The sequence below is a fragment of the Sinohyriopsis cumingii genome, chromosome 18 (genome assembly GCF_028554795.1).
Source record: "Sinohyriopsis cumingii isolate HCF-2022 chromosome 18, ASM2855479v2, whole genome shotgun sequence".
Taxonomy (NCBI): Eukaryota; Metazoa; Mollusca; class Bivalvia; order Unionida; family Unionidae; genus Sinohyriopsis; species Sinohyriopsis cumingii.
In genome coordinates this window covers 41,141,518-41,166,550 of record NC_142978.1, presented here as the reverse complement: position 1 = coordinate 41,166,550, position 25,033 = coordinate 41,141,518, and the positions used below count along the sequence as shown (strand labels likewise).

At 34.9% G+C, this 25,033-nt stretch overlaps 1 protein-coding gene across 2 annotated transcripts in view; it reads left to right on the top strand.

Annotated features, from left to right (window-relative positions):
- The first annotated feature begins 622 nt into the window (after window positions 1-622).
- LOC149776473 (dynactin subunit 2-like) overlaps window positions 623-25,033 on the top strand; it is a 60,564-nt gene continuing 36,153 nt past the window's right edge. Inside the window, exons 1-7 of one of the 2 annotated variants that reach the window (XM_089940899.1) lie at window positions 623-709; window positions 2,771-2,842; window positions 6,678-6,695; window positions 11,936-12,032; window positions 16,355-16,419; window positions 20,501-20,599; window positions 24,787-24,947. In XM_089940899.1, the coding sequence (XP_089797025.1) occupies window positions 674-709; window positions 2,771-2,842; window positions 6,678-6,695; window positions 11,936-12,032; window positions 16,355-16,419; window positions 20,501-20,599; window positions 24,787-24,947 (548 nt within the window). In that variant the 5' untranslated portion in view covers window positions 623-673. The remainder of the gene's footprint in view (window positions 710-2,770; window positions 2,843-6,677; window positions 6,696-11,935; window positions 12,033-16,354; window positions 16,420-20,500; window positions 20,600-24,786; window positions 24,948-25,033) is intronic. The other variant, XM_089940901.1, reaches the window with a different exon arrangement.

The window sequence follows — 25,033 nt, the reverse complement described above, 5'->3', positions numbered from 1 at the left end:
TCCTTTTAAATTCTCACTTCTTTCTATTTTATAAAATAAATTATTTGTTGAATATTTTACAAAACATGTTGGTTCTTGCTTGTTTATGTTACTTTGTTTATGACCATAGAGTCGTAACAATAGATGAAAGGGCATTAGAATGCATAGAAACATGAAGACTTCTTTCTAAATTTCTTGCAACTCATGAAGACTGAGAAATTGGTCTATAACTTTATATTTTACAATAAGATCAGGATAATATTGTGGTAACACACTTGCTATCAACATAGTCCAGGTATCTGAAACTTCCTCCTAGGTGCCATCTTTTAAATGTACCTGTATAATGTATATATAACAGCATTTAAACAGGACATGGACCTAGGTTGTTATTGTCTGTAGAAAAACCTCAGTTTAGTTTGTGTTAGTCGCAATGAAGTGCCGGCTTTCAACATAATTTAATTTACTTTGACGTTATCATTATTATTATTGCTGTTGTTGTTATTAATAATAATAATATTAATATTATTACATGTATTATAAATGTTTTCGTGTTCGTAGTTGAAGCCGTGGTAGGTTAAAAAGTGGATCGGATTGATATTCGTAATAGATCATTATAGTTAGACTGGATACTTATTCCGTTTCCTCCTTATGATCCTTCGTTTTGCAATAAGTATAAGCCAGTCATTCATAAATTATGGCGGATCCAAAATACGCCAGCCTGCCGGGGATTGTATGAATAATTTGGATTTCTTTTATACGACAGCAAATTAGAATTCATTCTGTTGCACTCCTGTCTATTATTAGCCCTATAATTGCCCATAATATCACTTTTTTGCTTGTTTATCCTGGAATCGTAGAGAAGCCGCTTTCGGACGCTCTAATCGATTATCGATTTATTGACCTGAAGCTGTATTTTCATATTTATTCATAAATGGAATACTTTATATTCTCTTGTATTCCCGTGTCGCAAGAAGTAATAAGTGTGATTTGTCACTATGCACTAAAAAAAAAAAACGACGGATTCTGGAAGCTGTTCAAATCACAGCAACACTGACCATGTCCACCTTCCTTCCTCACAGAAGGATCCTTTAGTAAAAACGTCGAACCTGATATGCTTGATGGGAAAGGGTTTAGTCACCTTACTACTAGAAGGAACGGTGCTGCATAGTTTGTTCTGCAGCTGACTGACATTGGAAATAGTGGCCGAAGTTTCAAGAATGTTATGTAGTCAGCCCATATTGGCACTTTTGCACAGATTGGAGGCTATTGGCTTTGGTCGTACTATACTCGCTGATGCCTTTTCCCTTATTGAATTGTAGCAATGCACAATCAAGTTCTTAAGTTTTAAAACTTTGTTGATTGCCATTTCAATTAGTTCGAGAGAGATGTTGGTTGAGGAATACAAAGTCAGTTAATATTTTATACATTTTCTTTAACAAAATGAATGATCCCATTTAGCCAGTGTGAATAACCACGTTCATTTCATGAAAGAAAATGAACCCTTAGTTTTGCTGACTTTGGCATTACTTGATGTCTATCGTTCATGACCCACCTGCAATGTGGAGGCAGTAAATAGACTAGCCACTACAATGCATGACACTGTTGACATCTTGCATTGTAAAGGATCAATTAGCATGAAAACTGTTATGCATTAATCCCAGTGGTATTTTATTTTATGTTTTTATTTATTGAAAACCACAATTCTTGTTTGGATAAAACTGTAGAAATCCTAATTCTGAGTATTTGTCACTATAGTTAGCACTGTGAGAGATCTTATCCATAATTTGAAGAAGTCTTTATAGTGAAGTTATCAGGATGTACATGTATGAAGATTTTCTATAGATTTTGGCAAAAAAATGGCAGCCATTTCAGAGAGTTTAGGTGTTGATCCAGTAATTGGTGACATATGTCATAGCATATGCTGTGCAGTCAGAAACCCCATGCAGTCTAAAACGGATGTGATCTGACATTTTTTTCTTGTAGCCATACTAAGCGTAACTTTTCCTATTATGCCTCTGTTTGCTTTCAAAGAGGATGTCTGAAAGACTGACTGCTCAGAAAAACTGAGAAAATTTATTTTTCTCATTAATATATATTTTCTTTAGAACCAGTTTTCAACAAAACTTCTTGTGATTGAAGCAGTCCTTGTAAATACAGTATGTTGTAAAACTTGGATGACAGTTGTTGCATTTTCCAGTATGATTGAGTTGCTGTAATAACATGTACTATTAATAAATTTAACAACTATTTCATAGCACTGATGCATTATGAAGAGAAGGTTAGGCAGGGTTTGTAGCATGTGTGAAAATATAAAAGCTTTGCAGGATATACAAAACAATAAAATCAGCTTGACAGTTTATTTAGTTACTCAAATGCAAAGTAAAAACAAAATCATTCTGTCTTCATATCATCAATATGATAAAGTATGGTCAGTTTTGTTGGAGTGCATAGCCGTGAAGTTTTTGGATAGTGTCTTATTTTAATGATCCTTTCATATAGGAAACTTCTGGATCTCAGATCCTTTAAATTGTTGTAGTGTTAAGCTCTACTGTTAAGCTTCCCAAAACAAAAAGTGTTTAGTACCAAGGCATCAGGAATCAGAACAGTATCACTTTCTTTCCCTATGCCGGTATAGAAATGTGAAAATTTATAATCTAATTGTTTTGATAGTAATATAAAATAAAATAGTTCTGTTTATACATGAGACATAGTGTTTCACATAATATTTGTTTTACATTGCTTTCTTTATCAATATTGCTCATGTTAATGAAATATTGCTTTCTATATACAGGATTTAAATTCACCAGATGTATATGAAACCAGTGACCTGCCTGAAGATGAGCAGGCCCTTCAGCAGGAATTAGTATGTAACTATTCTTCCTTCAGTTGAATTTTTATAGTGTTCCTGGTTGTAGTGGGGACATCTTCATTTTGTCTTGTTCATCCATTTGCCTGTCCTTCCATCCATCCATTCCAAGAAGTTTGTTTGCGACATTGCACAACACTGCTCAACATAGACAAATTAATTTTGGTTGTCATATTTCAGTACATATGCAAAAGACCTAACTGGATTTTCATGGCACCACACCTATTTTCATTGAACCCTTTTGACATTTGATTATGCAAAAACAACTTTAGGTAAACAAATGTAATTTTGATCAGATTATTTGTATTTACATGCAGATTATCTTATTCTCAGGCCATTACAACAGTTTGTCAGTTTTTGTACACTTTTAAAAAACTTGTTGGACTTAAAAATTTTCATGAAAACCAAAGCATGTTTGAAACATTAGCACAAAAATACCCACTTCAGGTAGACAATCATAATTTTATATGCATATTTGTATGACTGTATAGATGACGGATTTGATCTTCATGCATTTATTGCAGTATTTAAAGTTTATCAAAGTTTATACTTTTTTTACAGGGATATTTTGGTCTGTCTGCATTGGTTGCATACACCTTTTGAAAAATTAAATGTAGTTGTTTTTCCCAAGAAGTCAGTAGACTAGTCAGCAAATAAACTTTTCTTTAATGAGGTAGATAAATTTAATTTTATCCATGAATAATTTGAGTGCTTTCATCCAGTGAGATATATTTCAGTGTTTTCACCCAGTGATACATACCAGACAGATTCATGTACTTGCCATAATGCCTTGATTTTTGTTGCATGTCTCAGTCCCGAAATTGCAAGTTTCAAAGACTTTGTAAAATACATTATTATTTTGTTTAGTTATTTGCAAAAATCATTTGATAATTGTTTACGTGCGTGTACTAGAATGACTTCCATGTCCCATTTATCCATATAATTGTTTTAGACATATTCCTTTGAAAGAATAAAGGAATGGAACCCTATAGTGCCATGGCTCATGCATCCCTATTGCCATAGGATTTTATTATGATTTTGGCAACCATCTTTTATCAGATCCACCAGTTGTCTGATTTAAATGTGGGGTAATGAGGGGGTGAGGTAGATTTTGGGTGAAATAGTTGAAGCATACCAGGAAACAAAATTTGACACTTAAACCCATTTTCCCATTGAAACCATTGATATTCTTCCCAAAAAGGTGAATCTTGCCTGCTTTTTAATTAAAGTAAGATATGCATTAAAATACAGAAATTTGCATTAAAATCAAGTTTTGTTTTTAATTTAGTATCTTCTGGTGCCTACAAATTCATCAATTATGACTTTGCCACCAACCATGCAAATATGTAACTCAGACGTGAGTTAAATCCCAAGGTTGTTCAGCCACCAAACCAAATTTTGTATCTGTTGTTATGTATATTTAATTTAATTATTTGTTTGTTAGCCTTAAAGAAATTGTTTTATGTCATTCCATGCTATTGTAATGTAACTTTGTATACTAGACTTGACCTTGTCCAAAATCAAGTTAATTTCTGCTTGACCTGATTGACTTTTATTTTATTTCATTTATGTCAACAACTAATACATAGCTAAATTATTCTTTATGCATATGAGCTTAATATAAGGGTTATTATTTAGGTAAACAAGAAGGAGTAAATATGTTTATTTGGGTCAGTTTCCTATGTGAATTTTAAAGGTTATTGTGTTGTAAACAAACAAGGCTCATTAGATCATTCTTGAAGGTTATTTTCTATTAGTTGGTGTTTTGTGTTTTTTTTTTTTATAGAAAATGCTAATTGTGACTTGAGGTCAAGTAGAGAACTATATAATCTTGTGATTGTGAGGATTTGGTCAATCATGCTTTAACATCTAGCACCTTCAAGTATATATTATGTTGTGACCAGTTTGGGCTGAATTTTCTTTTCTTCAATTTATTGAATTCAAGTGATTACTTTCTCTGGAAATACAAAAGTTCTCTGATAAAATTTCTGGATAAAAACATTCAGTGAAATTTATGATATATTCAAACCTGGAGTTATATTACTGTGATTCAACAAAAGACTGTTGACACATCAGCACTGCATAAGGTATAGCAGACAAACCCATCACTTTCAGTTTTGGATCTCTTCGGGATTTGTACTGAATTTTATTCAGGACTTTATATTATTAGGACTTGTATCTGATCTAAATTCTTGGATTATTTTGGAATTTAATTTGCAATACCGTACGTTATTTTTTTCTCATTTTCTCTTTGATTTTTAGGTAAATAATTATATGTTTAATTTTACAGAGCTTGATATCTTTCACTCTTTTCTGTTACTTATTTTAAGAGCATAGACTCATAGCACTGTAATGAAGTTTTGGGACTAAATGCTATGAATATATCTAATATTTCACCAAAAATGCAGCATGTACTTAGTTTCTTAGTTACTTACTTAATTCCCAGCCGAGTCATACCAAAGACTTATAAGAATGGTACTAACAGCTGCCTCGCTTGATGCTCAGCATTAAGAGGTTAGTGTTAGGACTGGTCGGCCTGGTGTCAGGGTAATGTGATTGGGTGGGACATTATGCTACATGTCTGTGGCATGATGCACCAGTGCTAGACATCACTATAAACTGCCACACTGCAGACATTGTAGGGGTATGACTGAAAAATTGTTAAAGCTACATTAAAAATCAAAATCACACAAATCATACACAAAGCTCTGTCTATCTTGGCCATTTTCTCTAGTGCTTCCCAGCTGTGGTGAAGGGTTTTCATCTCAGTCTCAACAGTACAGCACCATGTTGTCGTAGACCTCCCACGCTTCCATCAGCCCTCACATGTCCAGTGCAGTGCAGTCCTTAAAACTGCTTCTGCCTCCATATCACATGCTCGAACCATTTCCAGTGTCTTCTCATGCTGACATTGGCCATGCTTTCTTGGTGGCATCACACAAGTAGGTCATGGTTGGAAATTGTCCTCAGCCAAACAATATGCTGTATCCTGTGAAGGCTAGTGGCGTGGAAGGATTAGAGCTTGGCGAGATCACACTCTATCATACACCAGCACTCTGAGCCATACAGTATCTTTGATAAGACACATGCCCAGTAAAGATCACTACCTTGATATGGTTGGGGGTCTGTGTGTCTCATTGACACCAAGAGCTATGCTGGCAGGACATGTCGAAGGGTTGACCAGAATAAACATGATCCACTGTTCCTCCAGGTTGGAGGGTTTCTTCAGTGCTAATAACCAGACATAGAAATAAAAACAATTGTTATGGAAACAGCAACAAAATTGTGGTACAGTGTGGAAATGAGGACTTGGCTTATGGTCTGGTACTTTCTAAGTTTGAGGAGGTCAAGATTTGAATATTTCAAATTGTCTACTATTGTTGTTGCTGTTCACACATGCTGAGATGCGTGGGCTTAATGAGCCATCTACTTGATCAGTGAAAACCAGCAAAGTTTTCAGTGCTCCAATATGATTTCAGATGGGAAATTTGGCTCCAAAATATATCCACATTAAAATGAATTTGTAACACCTGACAACAAAATTGGGTACAAGATGTTAAGATCTAGTGTAAACCCCAATCTCCACCCACTCATATACATTATCACCAAATTGATTTTATTCCTTCTGAAAACCCACTGTTTTGTGACAGTAGCATGGCTTTACCATCAGTTTTCATGGAAGGTTTTGACCTATTGTCAGTGCAAGATATAGGTCCTTTGAATATTTCTGCTGCATAACATGTTTGGATGTATGATCTTATCACCATTTTGAGCCTTCCTATTTAGAAGTCAGTCTGTTTGACTTTAACAATTTTTATTTTTATTTTATTAGACAGTATTCAATTCTGAGGTAAGTTTTATGCTCTGTCACATGATCTGTATAAAAATACCGTATTTTCCGGCATATAAGTCGATTCGTAGTATAAGACGAGACCAGGTCAATAACTTGGCTTTGTATTTTATACTACCGGTAGTAACTTCCGGTTGCATGAATATTGATGGTATCGTTGTATGATATTCCATATTACCGGCAATCGTGAAATTGCATTACCGATGCTAACATGCTTGTGATTTTACTTCTGAACTGCTATATTTTGTTATCAATTGACACAGCTGAATAAACAGTCCATGCTTGTCATATTATAATTGAAAGCACATCCATGTTGTAGTTCATTTTGTTACCTGTAGTTACGAACGTAACTTATACAAACTTGTCATTTTCTATCGTAAGTTTGAAAGTCATGGACTCCGTTAAATCGATGTGTATATATGTATGTATATATATATATATATATATATATATATATATATATATATATATATATATATACTATTTTTTAAGTGTTTGTTCTGTTTGGACTTGTATATAATTAACATTTTATTACTAATCTATTCAATGCTATACCCCACTATTATCTTTATCTGCAAGTTCGAATACAAAGTAATGGGTATGATCTCTTGTCCTTATAACAAATTTTGTATGGACAATGACTTCAATAAAATGTTGACAGATTTTCATTTCCATAAAATAAGCCTCATTTCCCTACTGGCAGCCTCGCTGATTTGACCTATTCTGTCGATTCTTGCCCTCAATCTGGTTTCAGTTATAGCCAAAGCGCTAAGCATGTTTAATTACCGTGTAAATAACACTGCATAGCCATGTGGTTGTTGTGACAATGTACATTGTAATTAAAACAAGAATGAATTGTTGATTTAGAGGTGTTTATTGATAATGGAATATAGTAGGCTCGTAATACATGAGGATTATCACAATCGTCAGGTAACTCAAAATACCGTCTTTTTTCTCTTTGCAAAAGCTACAAATAAAAACCGCCCTGAATAAAAGAACGATCTTGTACACGGACAATTTTTTTCATCTCTCACTCTCTCTCTCTCTCGTGCGCACACACACAAGCACGCATGCGCTCACAATATATCTGATTTTAGTTTAGTTTAAACCATATTTGTTTTAATTATGATATCCATTGCAACAAGAGCCACGTGGCTGTGCATGCTATGAAAAGATTGATCAAAATATACCGAACTCATTAAAATGTGCCCGTACTATAGCAATGAAAACAATGCCCATGGCTAAATTCATTATTTACATCTAGAGAAGGGAGTGGGCATCATTTCCTGTTGTACTTAATCCCATTGATATTAAAAACGGGTAGCGTAATTGATGCGGATTAATGATAAAGAACAATGGGGTACCGGCAATATGGTAACTAGTATCGGTAGCTAAAGCCAATATCAAGGTCTAAACAATTGCGGCAACTAGCTTTGATTGTTGTTGGAAACCAAAGACCAATTTATCAACAACCGGTATAATCAAAGAGAGACACCGAATCGTCAGCTGGTTAAGAATGAATATAGGTGAAGTGTTGACATTACAATTTGCTTTAAACTGAATTGCGAAACTAAAAATCATGGATCACTGATGATCTATGAGTACTGGTAGTCCATCTATATATCTGATTTTAGTGTAGTTTAAACCTAATTTATTTGAGAAACTTTGTCAAATACAGTTAGAAACATATGATTTGGGGGATTCAGTAGAATGCATGATCTACATTATTTTATAAATAATCATAGAACTCTTGAGTTAATATGGATTACATCCCTTTGTAGGATCAATTGGATCAATTAAAAAGCTATGCCGGTAATTGCTCACGTGTGTCCAACATTATACTGGAAAATCAAATATTAATGGACCAGTTATTTCATAATATTTTTTTTAGGAACAAACAATATGCTTTGAATTAGTACAGTACACTATAGAGTATAGACCGTAAGTGTGCTATGCGGCCAGGTGAAGTTTTTACCGGTACGGTAAATTGTTTTCTTTTATTTTATGTTTGAGAAATAAGAAAAAACACGCAGAATGCAAAATAAATAATGACAAAACTTACAAATATAAACGCAGTCATATTAATTTATGACAATTTATTGACATAGTAATTTAACATGAATTTGTATAATTTTTTTGTGACCTGTTTTCGATTATGCTGATTATAGAGCAATGTCAATAGCATACCGGATACTGTAATCCATATATAAGTCGATGCAATTTCAATGACACAATCCATATATAAGTCGATTCGGAGTATAAGACTAAGACCGAACTTTCAAGTCAAAAAGTATCGACTTATATGCCAGAAAATACGGTAGTTATATTTTTTTATTTTGGATGCATGAAATTTTTTTTTCTGGAAAACTTCTTTTTTTATCTGTTTCTACATCATGAGTATCAGTGTATGTTATCAAACAGATCATAGGGATTAGATGAAGTCGCAATGCCAGATGTTTGTTTATAAAGAGCTTAAGACACCTGCTTATATTGATTGTCAGTGTTTTATCATTGTTTTGATCAAAAGGCTGATTACACACACATTTAAGTCTCTTATTTCAGTAAGCATCACTAGGCACACTTTAATCCATCATACTTTCAATCCTTCCACGATATTTAGAGCATTTGCATTTTATCATATATCGTATTTAGAAAATTAGTGCCAAGATTTTGTGAAGATATTTTGCTTGGAAGGAGAAAGCAGAGCTCGCATGTCCCAATTTAATTGCTATAAATGATTTTAAAAAATGTGCATGTATACTTATTTTTCTAGTGATTATCTTATATTTCTCATCATAAAATCATAATACAAAGGACTGTGAACATTTAAAACAAGAAACTGTAACAAAACTGATGAGGGTAATGGAGGAATGCCTAAACATTAAGAAATAATATTCTTAAACAAAGTGAATGGAATTTTGTCATTTGTTTCTTTATCTAGTGTCTTGGGAAATTTATTTATTTCAAATGGAATTTAGCTTGTTGATAAATATAAACAATATACTTTGTTCTCTAATGTAGTTCCTCCTTCTTGTTGCACACACAATTAGAGTATGGCAAGATAAAGTCATTGATAATTGTTATAATATGTAACATCACAAACAGTCACATGTATCACTCCTTAAATATTTTTGATTTCATTCTTTTATAATAATTGTACAGAATTTAGTATTTTGAAGACATTTATATTGCTGACATCACAATACAAGTTAACTGGCCACTATACATAGCCTATCAGATGCTGAAATAGGGTGTTAAACCCACAAACCCAAACCAGTCAAGATTGTCACTTTCTAACTCAACAGATGACAGACTCAACGACAAGGGAGTCACTTGCAGCTGTGATTAGTCAATCCAATCCCCTATGTTTCGTGCCCAAGGAGATATGTATACTTAAAAGAAAATGAAGTCTAGACTTACATTAATCCAGAAAATATTGTTTTTAGGATGGGGTATTGGAAATGTCATTAGAATGTTCTTGATTTATGGGACAATTGGGTTGATTTTAGTCCTAATGGAAATAGTTCTTGATTTATGGGACAGATGGATTAATTTTAGTCTTATTGGGAATACTTCCTGATTTACAGAACAGCTTGGTTAATTTTAATTTCTTAATGGGAATAGTACTTGAATTGTGGGACAGTTGGTTTAATTTTATAATCTTAATGGGAATACTTACTGATTTATGGGACAGTTGGGTTAATTTCATTGTCTTATTGGGAATAGTTCTTGATTTTATGGGACAGTTGGGTTAATTGTACAATCTTAATGGGAATAATTTGGATTGGATTAGATACGTTACACTGAAAGCAAAAGTAAACAGGTCCAAGGACCAATATTTTATCCTGCCACAAAAAGAAATATATTAAAGTCATGCTTAATTCTCAATTTTAACAATTATAAAATTGCCATCTCAGTCAGGTTTTTTCTAAATGGTTTGGGCAAACCCTCATTTCCAATCACACAAGAAAAATCCTGTGTGTGTATGTATGTGTGTGTATATATATATATATATATATATATATGGTGTTCCACAGGGGTCTGTTCTTGGACCTGTTTTCATCATTCTGTACACTCAGTCGCTCTCAAGTGTCAGAGATCATCATCGAGTATCTCACCAATTGTATGCTGATGACACCCAGATATACAAATCTAGCCACCCAGCTGAAGTTGATGCTACCATCCAAGGTGTAGAGAGGTGCATTTCTGATGTGAAATCATGGATGACATGTAACAAGCTGCAGATGAATGATGATAAAACTGAGGCCATTCTGATCACAGCACAAAGACTTTCTCATTCACATCCTTTACCTCAAACAATAAATATCAGCAACACCAACATTAAATTCACACAATCAGTACGAAATCTAGGTGTTACTCTGGACAATACTCTCACATTGCACCAACATGTCATGAACATATGCAAGGCTTCATATCTTGAGCCGAGACGCATCAGCTCAGTTTGCAAATATCTTTCAGTTGATGCCACTAAAACACTTGTGTGTTTATTACATGTAGTACTTTCAAGACTGGACTATTGTAACTCAATTCTGTCTGGTTCATCTCAATATCTACTCCAGAAACTTCAAAAAGTTCAAAACACAGCTGCTCGAATCATACTTAGAGTACCACGATCAGAGCACACCTCCCCTCTGCTCTGTGCCCTACACTAGCTATCCATTCGATCCAGAATCAACACAAAATTTGTTCTCTGTGCTACATTTCACTGTCGGACTCTAGTCCAACATACCTTTCTGACCTCACCCATGTGTACACACCAGCAAGATACTTACGCTCCTCTTCTGACATTCGTATACTCATTATTCCCACTATGAAAACAAAGTCATATGGACAGCATTCTTTTGCATACCAGGGCCCAGCAACGTGGAATGAATTGCCCACTGAACTTAGACACAAAGACACAGTGATCACATTCAAGAGTGCTCTCAAAACTCACTTATTTCGACTGCAAGAACAAACTTAAAGGCCTAATAATGTTTCCTACCTGAAAGATTCTCAGCATGTTTTTTATTTTTTAATGTTTTTCTAATTTCATGTTGTTTGTTTTTGTAATAATGTTATTATGTTTCTTATCTTATAAGTGTTGTCCAGTGTTGTCAAGCGCTTAGAGCTTCTAAAGATTAGGCGCTATACAAAGTCCTCATTATTATTATTATTATTATTATTATATATATATATATAATTTCCTTATTTGACTTTGTCTTTATATTTTCTTTTAGCCTGATGCAGAAAGTGAAAGCATAGAAAAATTAGTTCTTGACACAGGTGCTGCATATGGCCGGTTCAGGGGAAAAGTTGTAGATAGCAAGGGAATAGGTAAGAGTTGTCATAATCATTAATTTATGTCAGAGGTATAAGTACATCTCATAATCACTCATTTATGTCAGAGGTATAAGTACTGTATATACTCGCGTATAAGCCCGTTCGCGTATAAGCCGACCCCTCAAACTGAAGTGGTAAAACTGTTATAAAGTGCATGACCCGCGTATAAGCTGACCCATAATTTCTATACTACCGGTACATCACAAGATGCACAAAGTGAGTTCTGAATACGTTTATTTCAGCAAATCACATTATTAAATAAAATGAAAGTAAGAAAGCTAATTTATATGTTGAAATAAAAACAATTCTAAAGTGTTAAGTCTTAATGGAAATTTAATTAATCCTCATTCTAAAATCATGAATTATAAAAGTTCTCTAACTTTTAGAATCCTTCAAAATCTGGCTCTATATCAGACTCGCCAAACAGTTCACGAAACTCTGCTTCTGTTACGGGAATGCTTTCATCATATACGTCATCATTGTCAACATGGTCATCCAATAGTGTGATTCAGTTGATCAAAATATGATTGGTTTCAGCGTGGACATTATTCAAGCATTGTGACAGTTTATAACTTTGAGCAGAAACCATGTCCACAACCATATCTCATTAAACAATACATCTGATTAGTAAAGTCATTGGCACTGTGCCAAAAAAAAAAAACCTATCAGAGATCTTGGGAACGCTTAATTATGCGTATTTGGACGCCAATTTTTGATCTGGGACGCAGAAAATCCCTGAGGCGGGAGTCCTCCATACGCATGTTATAGGTGTGCGGCAAATTTCAAAGACTTGCCAGTCCAGCTTCAGCCACCTGCTTTGTGGGAAAATGTGATGATTAATTAGCTATGCTGATATTTACAATGACAGAATTCAGTGACTGAAAGACCCCTTGATGTACATACATGTTGCCATTATAAGAGTACATAAAAAAGAACATGATGCAGTAGCTGTGCGGCAAGATCAAAGGCTTTGTTTGACTGGTGGCCGGATGTGAAAATGTACTGATATTTACAGTCATTGAATTCAGAGTGAGAAAGACCCAGAGATGTCATTATTATGTACATGTGGTCATTTATAAAAGTACATCAAATAAACAACTTTAGCTTTCGTTACTGTGTTCATTTCCGAATGTATCAGAATAAGTAGTGCACGAGAATCAAGACATGTTGAGATTTAGACAAAATGCCATTCGTAATTTGGATAAGTATTTTGGGATTAAACGGCAAACTTACGAAGATTGTAATGAGATTCAGAAGAGTGCTAAAGCTGATAGCATTGATAGTTCGGATAGGACAGTAGCCAATTGTAAGAAAGTGTGTGATGCCTAGCTTAGTGTTTGGAATAAGTCCAGACTTGGATTGACAAAATTCAGTATCACTGATGGACGAACAAGAGCTATTTAAGAGGTACACTGACTGACCATACTTTTTTTTTTAAATGCAGCTCGCCTTAGCTGGGTTAGTTCTAGTGTTGTAGCAAAATGTATTCATCAATACATCAGTAGCTAGGCCTAGTTTTGATATCAATTACGTTGACAAACAAATTCTTGCCCATTCACAAGCGTATGTTTTGATAGCTGATTGACCATTAAACCTTTTCCGAGCAAAGTAGCAACTATCAATTTCCTGCATGATACCCTTTAAAGATAAAACATACAAACTTGTGTTTTAAGATCAGAATCGGTGATTATTAACTGCCTCGTGTACACTATTTCTCATAAAATTAGTTTGAAACTCTAAGTGAACCATTAGGCCTAATGGGAAATAATGGCGGACTTCGCTAAGTCTGGGATGTACCAGTTTATTAGATTGTCTGTTTTCTAAACCATCGAGCAACTATTTTCAGAAAAATATACAGATCATTGAAAGCAAAGCCAAGGTATTATTTTATTAAAGATTTAACTTTAAATTGAAAATTATGTAGGTCAGAAAACGTAATAGACAATGCTATGTTGTGGAATTCGCGAGATGCGCTTTAAGGTCTAATCTGTTTTCCGACCTGACACGTATTTGCGAAAATACGGGAAAAAACAACAAATAAGATACTATTTAATAATTGCCTAAAATTACTACAAGGATGTAGACAAATAAACAAACCAAAAACATTGTGATCATGTCAATGGACCATTTGTAATGAAGCTATATTATAGTGAGTGATTACATTACGAAAACCTCTCCTTCTAAAAATAGATGCACGTATGTATATGTTGATTCTGTAGGAAAGAAGGGACTGCAACTTTTGATGGTGGGATTCCTATTTTTACCAAAATGGGAGTCATGGACTCCTAGTTTTAAAATCCTAGCGAGATCTCTGCATATTATCCCCGAGGCATTTACCACAGATTAAGCAAATGGTAGCTATTGTACAACACTCAACCGCTAACAAACCACTTTGCTTTACTAATAACCAAACAACAGTAGTATATAAACTGTGGCTGCCGATTACTTCTAAAACACCTGTCAAAGAAATTCCACAAATTATATTGTTTTACAATTATTCACGCTGACTCGTATATTGCCCTGTTATTTACCCTTCCTAAGCGTGCGCACAACAAACCCCTATGGAGCCTCTCGATATTGTTCCTTTAAGACTGTTGTACATGTATTTCTACTCTCGATCAAAATGTTTGTCGTATATACCTTCAGTATCGTAATTCTTTTATTTTTTTATGTAGATTCTTTTCATATTTACAGTGAAATAAGCTAGCGTGCATTTGTACGATACCGTAGAGTTCAATGATTACTGATTAGCTGAGGGTTAAATACTTGACTGGAGATTACTAACATGGCGGTTCTTTTGGAAAATACACGCACCACCGTGGCTCAAATAACATGTATGGTTGCATTTTCAGGTAGATGGACATCTGTCAAATAGATGTCAATACGTTAAAACATGTTTTTCATTCATTATCCTACCACTTAAGTTAGAAATAAAATATTTGTTTCACTTCACGACAGCACAAATCTTGAGCCATGTGGCATCATTAGCATGTGATCTCATCTTCGGTGATCGACAGAAACAATAAATACTAAAAATCGAGGGAAAAAAGCGTTAAAAATTTCAGACTTGGACCTTGACCCGCAGATAAGCCGACCCCCATTCTTCCAGGCCTTATTTTTTTCCTAAATTTTTCAGCTTATATGCAAGTATATATGGTACATGTTCTTATAGTCACTCATTTATGTCAAAAATGTAAGTACATGTCATAATCCATCAATATTTGGCTTCAGATTTCTCCAATTCCACATCCAGGCAGTTTCGGAATGTTATCACCTCATCTTAAGTGTTAGATTTGGCCTCCTTGGCTTTTTTCTGACTTGGGGAAAAACCAAAATGCCTGGGACTCATGGAACATACTTGAAGGAGAAAGCAAATTTTTAAGTAAATTATGTTAATCCAATAATACGTTACTTTTTTTTAAAAAAAACATCCCAACCACCCCGTCATTGGTATATAGCTCAGCTGAAAAACCTATGATATCTGGTGGTAGAAAGAAAAAGTAATGGGCAAGAGACATGGCCCTTTGTTGATTGATAGAAACAATAAATTTTCATCCTTTTACTAGGGCTGATTTGAGAGGTAGCAGGCTTATAGCCCTAACATTATTGTGATTGGGTAAGTATTTTCGAAGAAATATAATTTTCTAAAAAATTTGCTACTTCTGGTTATAACCAGCCAATTCACATGGTGTTATCTGTGTCAATCCATCCATCAATCTTTCATACTGCGGTTAAGTTTGGCATTGAATTCACTGTGACAGGACATTTAGTTCAGACAGCAGTAAAAACATAACCAGTTCCAGATCTTCAATTAAAATTTTCTTTTCAGAAATGTACATATTACAGGATTAGATCTTAATTGCCATTTTTGAGTATTCTTGTAATTGTATCCACTCAAGTATTTTATGCCAGTTTGTTTTGTTGTTTGCGTATCATTTTGTATTTAAAATTATTATTCCAGTTAGTTTAATGGTGCCCTGAGTGAATGAGTGGTCTAAAGCACTTACCATTAAGGATCTTCGCCATCTCTAACCTCTGTGCTTGTGGGTTTGAGTCTCAGGTTTGATCAATGTGGGTATGTGAAAAAGCTTGCCAGTAGCCTCTTGTAGATCATGGTTCTTTCTGATGTTTTGCCAGGTTCTTCCTCCACCATTGATACTGGCCACCATGTTTTTAGCCTATCTTTTGCTGAAAAATAGCATTAAATCCTACAACAGCAACAGGAACAAGAACCAATTAGTTTAACCAGCTGTCTAATATAAACTTTTTGTGCCAAAGTTTATATTTTATAACCCTGACTTATGTTTTCTTTACAGATTTTTCAGACAAATTAAGTGAAGAGAGAAGAACTGGATATGACATTAAATCAGAATATGAATTGGTAGGTTTCTTTGTTTGAAGAACACACAAACACAAGTGTGCTTGGATGCATAGGTGTCTGTGTGTGTGATGGATGCATACCCAGCTGTCTGCCTATGCCCAGCCAGGTTTTGTACGACCTAGCCTGACCTGGTTTTAAGATCAAAATTTGATCTTGCCACATTGGGTCAACACCTGCTGGTAGTATAAAATAAACTTTTTATGGCTGAAACAAATGGGGGTGAGAGAGCAGGGTTGCAAGACCAGACAAAATGGGAGTGGAAAAACTTGTCCAAGTGGGGTTGTTCCCTGCCAAGTACCTGAACCTGGTACCAGGCAGTATCAAATTTCTCTACAAGTCCATCCCTTATATATATATATATATATATATATATATATATATATATATATATATATATATATATATATATATATATATAATGTAAATAGAATTATGTTGAACTGCACATGTCCTATTAACTGGTGATTATCTTGTTTTTTCACTAGCTTTTTTATTTAAAAAAATAATGTATTCTTCACATGGTGAATTCTCAAGTTCTTGTTTGCAAGCTACAGGTTGTTTTGTATTTTTTTAGACCATTTGCAATATCCCTTTGACTCTTGAATTTTATGCCTAGCAATTGTCATTACACTTATTTTACTTTCAGTTATTGCCACATCAGATGTTTATGCCTATTTCATTTTGGCACTATTGCAAATGCTGATATGTACACTTATTACCGGGCCTTCTTGGTAGAGTGGTTTAAGGCACTCACCTTTGCACATCACTGACATTTCACCTCTGTTGACATGGGTTTAGGGTCATGGGCTCTACCAGCGTGGGTATGTGAGAAAGCTTGCCAGTAGCTTCCCATGGGTTGGTGGGTTATTCCCAGGGTTTTCCCGGTTTCTTCCTTCACCAGATGTACTGGCTGCCATGTCTAGCCTGTCTTCTGTTGAAAAATAGTGTTAACCCACAACAACACTTCTTTCATTAAATACTATTGCCACATACTAACGTTTACAGCTTTTTTTTAAGTGAGCACTAAAGCCACATCCTAATGTTTATACCTGCTGTTTATACCTTTTTAAGAGAGCGCTAAAGCCACATCCTAATGTTTATACCTGCTGTTTATACCATTTTAAGAGAGCACTAAAGCCACATCCTAATGTTTATACCTGCTGTTTATACCTTTTTAAGAGAGCACTATTGCCACATCCTAATGTTTATACCTTTTTAAGTGAGTACTATTGCCATATTCTCATATATATACCATTTTAAGTGATCACTATTGCCTCATGCTTCTGTGGATTCCTTTTTAAGAGAGCATTATTGCCACATCCTAATGTTTATACCTTTTTAAGAGAGCACTATTGCCACATCCTAGTCTTTATACCTTTTTAAGAGAGCACTATTGCCACATCCTAATCTTTATACCTTTTTAAGAGAGCACTATTGCCACATCCTAGTCTTTATACCTTTTTAAGAGAGCACTATTGCCACATCCTAGTCTTTATACCTTTTTAAGAGAGCACTATTGCCACATCCTAATCTTTATACCTTTTTAAGAGAGCACTATTGCCATATGCATGTGTGTTTTAGAGCTGCATTGTACATACTGTGTGCCTCTCTGCCCTATTCAGTTCACTTCTCTGCCTTGAACTGCAAAATCATCAACTTTTTATGCTCATTACTTGAAGTTGCTTTTTTTTAAAACTTGAATAACTTGCAGAATTGATTACCAATAATATTCTGTATGGATTAAACACCAAGTGGCAAGTGTGTGTACTTGTCTGAGCTTAACTTTGGATCCAAAAGCAGTAATGCTTAGAACCATCTGTCTCAAAGTTCACTATCCCAAGATGGTTTTGGTCTTTTCACAGTAATTAGGATTAAGTGTTAAAGCCTAACTGTCCTGGCCATAAGCCAATTTTTTGAACTTTCAATGCAGCTTTAAACCTTTCCAGTTTATTATGGTTGTTGAGGGATTTACACCTTTGGTACACAAAAAAATGGGGGAAAACAGACTTAGCTGGCTTGAAAATAATAAAAAAGCTGAACCCATAACCATTCATCAACTCCTCTTTGGCAAACATCAGCTCTTCTAAGAAAACATTTAAATGTTTTATAAAATCAGTGCTGTGTTTATCACTGCCTACCATATTACATGATACATAACAATTTGGCCAGACATGTTTTGTATGGAACGAAACGTTAGTGAGAGGCTGTGTAAGATGAGCAATATTGCATTGACTATATAAAGATATGATAAAACCATTGCCATTGATGTTACTTCAACTGTTGCACAACTGGAAGGTAAAATAAGCCCATCACAAAAAGTCTCATCACTTGGCTCATAAAACATTTTTTTGTGCAATGGTTCTATATCATAATATTTGTATAGTTTATGTTGTGATTGAGGAATGCTTTTTGTGTAATTTAAATGGATGTATAATATTGGACAACTTTTTCTTGTTTATTATTGATAAAAGCCACACACACTTCCATATTTTTCATCATGGAGTAATTGTACTCATTTTATCTGGATTTCATTTTTGTTGTCAATACTTGAGGTTACTTATTGTTTTTAAAACCACCCTCCTTTCCATTTTTTACGCCTGTGTTACATATAACAAATCAACAAGCATATAAGTAGAGCATTGTTTAGAATATGTACATGGTTGTAGTTGTGTTGACACTTTCTGTTTGGGGCAAGGTCTTTTATTGAGGTGCATTATACACAAGTGGTACTAGTGTTAGTCTGGTTTACTGTTTATATCTTAAATACTTCAAAAGAGAGCTAAATCTGAATACCTCTGCTAACAGAACACATATTTCACAAGAATATTTTAATGATGAATGAGTAATTTTAGCAGAAATTTAAAAATTGTCAGTTGCCAGAAAGTATTGGGGAGTTGTGGGTGTGCTTGGACAATTATAATGGGTTCTGTTGATTTGTTCAAATATGATAATTTACATTGGAATGAGTTTTTTAAAGCCTTCATATACATTGGATCGAAGATCTTTTTATTAAGTCACATTTGTGGTGGTAGAAATTTAATTAAACTATATTTCTTTGTTATTAAATACTTTATAATCACTGTTGTTTATACCTATATTGCTGGCATGCTATTGTTTAAAGATAATGTGCTTTTTTATTTTGATCTTTTATTTTAAAATAAAACAAAAGCAATAAAAAAACATGTCTATCTACATTGTTAGCTTGGATTCAGTTTGTTTTCTTCCTTTCGTGAAGAAATTATTGTGCAAATTTTCATTATAAACTTATAAGTATTATTATGACATTGCATCGTGACTTGATACAGGCCCCTTTTCACACACAAAAGTGCCTTTGAAGTGTGCCCCTCCCAACTACCACCAAGACATTTCTGGCTAGAACACTATCGTTTGTTGCTGTTTTCCTTGGGAATACTTTCTGGTTGTGTTTTGTGGGGTATATTGCTCTCATTTTTGTCTTGAGAACTATACCCCACACCAGACAAAACTTGAAGAGAACAGTTCCCTTGGGGGAAGGCAATGATAGCAAGGCTTTGCTGTAAATGTTTTCAGGTTGATTGATCTACTAAAAGCAATTTTCCTTGTCAGTCCAATGAAGCATATTTTTTTTTCTGACCTGAAATTGAAATTGGTCATTTTTTGTTGCATTAAAGGGCCAGCTGAAGCTTACCTTACCACCCCCATCACATTAGGGGGAAAATGATATCATAATTCAATACAATTAGCAGACACTGATTATTAGTCCGTATCCTACATATCACAAGTAGTTAATTTGTATGTATACATGCACTCCCAAAATTGTAACTGTTGTGTATAAATTGTGATAATACAGAGTTTTAAAAAATTAAACGTTTGATTAGGAGTGACATGGAAAGAAGATTTGACACATTGTTTTTGTATACACATTTTTAAATTTCTTTATTCTTTGAAGTACTTATAATACAGACAGAGTTAATATCACATAGGTAAGTCATATTAGGATGACAATAAACCTATAAACCAAGATGATTGCATGCAGATGTCCAGTGCATGAGAGAGGGTTGATATCATGTCCAAGAAACTTAAATTTTCATTTTCTTTCAAGCTTGGAGAGGGCATGGGAAAAATGGAAACACCACAACAGAAATATGTGCGACTGCAGCATGAGATAAGAGAACTTGCTGAAGAATTGAATAAAATAAAGGTAGATTCTCTCAAAACATTTCTAACATACCAAATTATGATGAGTCATTTTGAAGTTTGAAAAATGAGTTTTTTTCCATTCCTTTCATTTCTGCAGTAAGGAGAGTTGGTCAAACTTTAGTCCACTAACCAACACATTAAAATATTTGTTGACAATGATAAAAAGATTTCCAGGAAATGATTATGGCTTAAGTTGTTAATTATGTTGTAAAATATTCATATTAATAATTGTATGAAAAATTACTTATCTGTATCTGACAGAAGAGAAAACAAGAAAATATTCATCTGATTGTTAGCTTTACAAGCTAGAGACCAGAGAGATTGTGAGATGGTCTGTTGTCTATCGTCCATCTCTCCATTTGTGAGATGGTTTGTTGTCTATCATCCATCTCTCCTTTTGCAAGATGGTTTGTTGTCTGTCATCCATCTCTCCTTTTGCAAGATTGTATGTTGTCTGTCATCCATCTCTTCTTTTGCGAGATGGTCTGTTGTCTGTCATCCATCTCTCCTTTTGCAAGATGGTATGTTGTCTGGCATCCATCTCTTCTTTTGTGAGATGGTCTGTTGTCTGTCATCCATCTCTCCTTTTGTGAGATGGCCTGTTTGTCGTCCATCTCTGCTTTTGTGAGATGATCTGTTGTCTGTCATCCATCTCTCCTTTTGCGAGATGGTCTGTTATCTGTCATCCATCTCTCCTTTTGCGAGATGGTATGTTGTCTGTCATCCATCTCTCCTTTTGTGAGATGGCCTGTTTGTCGTCCATCTCTGCTTTTGTGAGATGGTCTGTTATCTGTCGTCCATCTCTTCTTTTGTGAGATGATCTGTTGTCTGTCATCCATCTCTCCTTTTGCGAGATGGTATGTTGTCTGTCATCCATCTCCGCTAACACAGATTTGTTATTGCTACTCCTCCTAAACTAATTAATGATTTCTGTAAGACATTACACACATTCATTTCCATGGTCTTAAATGAAGATACAATCAGGATACCACAGCAACAATGTTGAATTTTTTTTTATCACTTCTCCTGAATAGATGGTTTTACCATTATGAGATTTTCACTAAACAAGTTCTTGTGATGTCTAGTCGGTCCTAAGTGAAAATGGTGCTGATCTGATGTTAATTATGGTTTGGATTTTCACCAGAAGATGACTTATAAAGTCTAGTTGGCCCCAAATGAATATGGTGCCGATTTTAGGTCCAATATGGGTGCCGTAGCAGCCCTGTTGAATACTTAGTTCTCAGTATTTCTATTCAATGGATGGTCATGTGAAGATAAGGCTTTTAATAAAAGTTTTTATAATGTCTTACGGATCCTAAATGAAATTGTATCAATCTGATGTCCACTTTGGCTGTCACATTGGCCATCTTGTTATTGTTACTTCTGAACGGATGCTTATATCAACACAGGTTTTTCACTAAAAGACTTCTTATAAAGTTTACTTGGTCCTTTCTGAAAATGGTGCCAATCTGATGACCAGTATGGCCACATCCACAGTCATCTTGAAAATCTTATTAGAGCTACTCCTCCTGAATGGATAGTCATACCAACATGGGGTTTTCACCCAAAGATGTTTCCTGATATCTAGTTGGTCCTAAGTGAAAATGGTGTCAATACGATGTCCAATATGGCTGCCACAATGGCATGTTGAAAACCATGTTACTTCTCCATAACAGATTGTGTTAATATGAGGTTTTCACTGAGATAAGTCTAGTTGGTCCTCAATGAAAATTTTGCTAAGCTGACATCCAGTATATGTAACACAGCACCTAATTTAAAAATTGTGTTATCGCTTAAGAATATCAGAGATGATAACACGGCAAGTTTTAGACCAGAAGAGCTTATGGGATGGTCTGTTGTCTGTCTATCCATTAATACAAGACTTCTTATGCAGTCTAGTTGGTCCTAAATCAAAATGGTGCCAGTCAGATGTCCAATATGGCCACTAAAGCAGTCATCTTAAAACTTTTTATTGCTATTCCTCCTGAATGACTTGGCTTGTCAACGTAGAATTTTCACTAAAAGACTTGGAAGGGGTGGGGCTTCAAGTGGGCAGGTGGTCCAAAGCGCTCACCATCACAGATCACTGCCATCTCACTTCGGTCTGTGTGGGTTCAGTCAGTGTGGGTATGTGTGAAAGCATGCCAGTAGCTTCTTGTGGGTCGGTGGTTCTTTCAAGGGTTTTCCTGAGTGTTGAAAAACAGTTAAACCCTACAACAATAACAACTCAATGACTTATGATATCTAGCTGTTCCTGAATAAAAAATGACAGCAATCTAGAAAATCTTGTTATCACAATTCTACATGAGCTGAAAGTCATATTGATATGGGGTTTTTGCCAGAAGACTTCATATGAGGTCCAATATGGGCACCACAGCAGCCATCCTGAAAGTTTTGTTTTTGCTACTCCTCCTGAATTAAATTCATATCATGAAACTAATCTTATCTCTGCTCTATTCCAAATGGATAGTTATATAAAAATTGGGTTTTTGCCAACATCCTTATTTTGTTACCTAGTTGTTTGATTCATTCATCCATTATGGATGACACATTGTCTGTTTTGAAAATCTTGGTGTCACTATTACCCCTGAATTGATGATCATTGTGATGGGATTTTCACCAAGTCCTACGTGAAAATGGTAACAGTCATACATCTGGTATGGCTGCTATGATAACTGTCTTGTCAATACTTCCCATAATGGATGATCATTATGGGATCGGCTTTTACTGAAAGACTTCTAATGGTGTATGCATTGTTGTAAATAAAAATGATGCCAAGCTGAAAACCAATATGAGTACCAATGCAGCTAATTTGAGAATCTTGTCCTCACTGAAGTATAGCAGAGATGGTTTCACAGAGGTCTCAGAAGCATTTAATCATGCGTATTTGGCTGCAAATTTTTTATCTGGGATGCAGAAAAGCATGTACACAGGATTCCTACATAATGCATGCAATAGCTTATGGCAAATTCAGTGGCTTGCTAGTCCCTCTTCAACCACTTGCTGAGTGGGAGAATGCGTGGATCAGTGAATCATTTTAGCTATGCTGATATTTACAATGACAGAATTCAATGGCTGAAAGGCCCACAGATGTACATGTTGTCATTATAAGAGTACATCAGAAGAACATGATACAATAGCTGGGTGGCAAATTCAGAGACTTAGACTAGCTGCTGAGTGGTAGGAAAATGTGCTGACATTTACAGTGACTGAATTCAGAGGCAGAAAAAGCAGAAAAAGACCCAGAGATGTACATGTGGTCATTATAAGAGTTCATCAAGTTAACAACTTTAGTTTTCAATATCTTGTTCATTTCCTGATGTTGCAGAATAAGTAGTGCATATGACCTCAAAATCAAGGCATGTCAGGACTGAGACAAAATGCCATTTGCACATTTGGATAAGTATTTTAGGGTTAAAGGACAAATTGACGAAGACTGTAGTGAGATTCAGAAGAGTGCTAAGTTGCTAGAACTGATAGTTGGAACAGTAGCCAAGTGTAAGAAAGTGTATGATGCCTGGCTTAGTGTTCAGAATAAGGCCTTTCCATGAAATGACAAAATTCAGACTGGTTCTAATGGACAAACAAGAGCTGTATGTTGGTGGTGTAAAGAATTCGGAAAAGTAAGCTCAGTGACAACAACTGGTTCTTCTCATCTGGACATTTAGCCACTTCATGTATGCCCAATATGCTTATGGGAGGGTTCTAAAACTTTTGCTAATGGGACTCATTTTTACCAAAAAGGAGTCCTGGACTCCTGATTGTGAAGTCCTAGCAAGACCTCTGTATCAACACTTGTACAGTTAGAAGGAAGCCATTATCTTATTTTGAATTCCTGGAAATTCCTTTTGCCTGGTAGAGCATCAGTCCCTTCAAAGGACTTGGCTTGTTTTAAAATACCATGAAAATTGACACCTGCAAATATAAATGAATCCACATTATGGTAGGTGGAAAATAACTGAGGATATATATATATATATATATATATATATATATATATATATATATATATATATATATAAGGAGTAGATGAATGACTGAGGACTTGGGATCGATATAAGGAGTAGCAGAGGACTTGCTATATTTTAGGGTAATAGTTAGTGGCAGGTTACTTATTACAGAAGGTCGAACTGTATTTTTTAAAAAACTATTTGAAATAAAGTCTAATACTATTAACCTTTTTACTAGGAAAATGTGAAGGATGAAGTGACCTCAGAGAAACTGTCTCCAGTGGTTACAGGAAAACAGTTGGAATACCTTCAGCATCAATTGACTGACCTTCACCTTGAGAAGCTGCTAGGTCCTGAGGCATCTGTAGATCTTTCAGACCCCCAGGGGGCGCTCCACAAGTAAATATTTGTTTGGGGTTATAGCCATCATGGTGGCTGCATAGCATAGTTGTCCTAGCAAACTTAAATGCTGTTACATTGAGTCA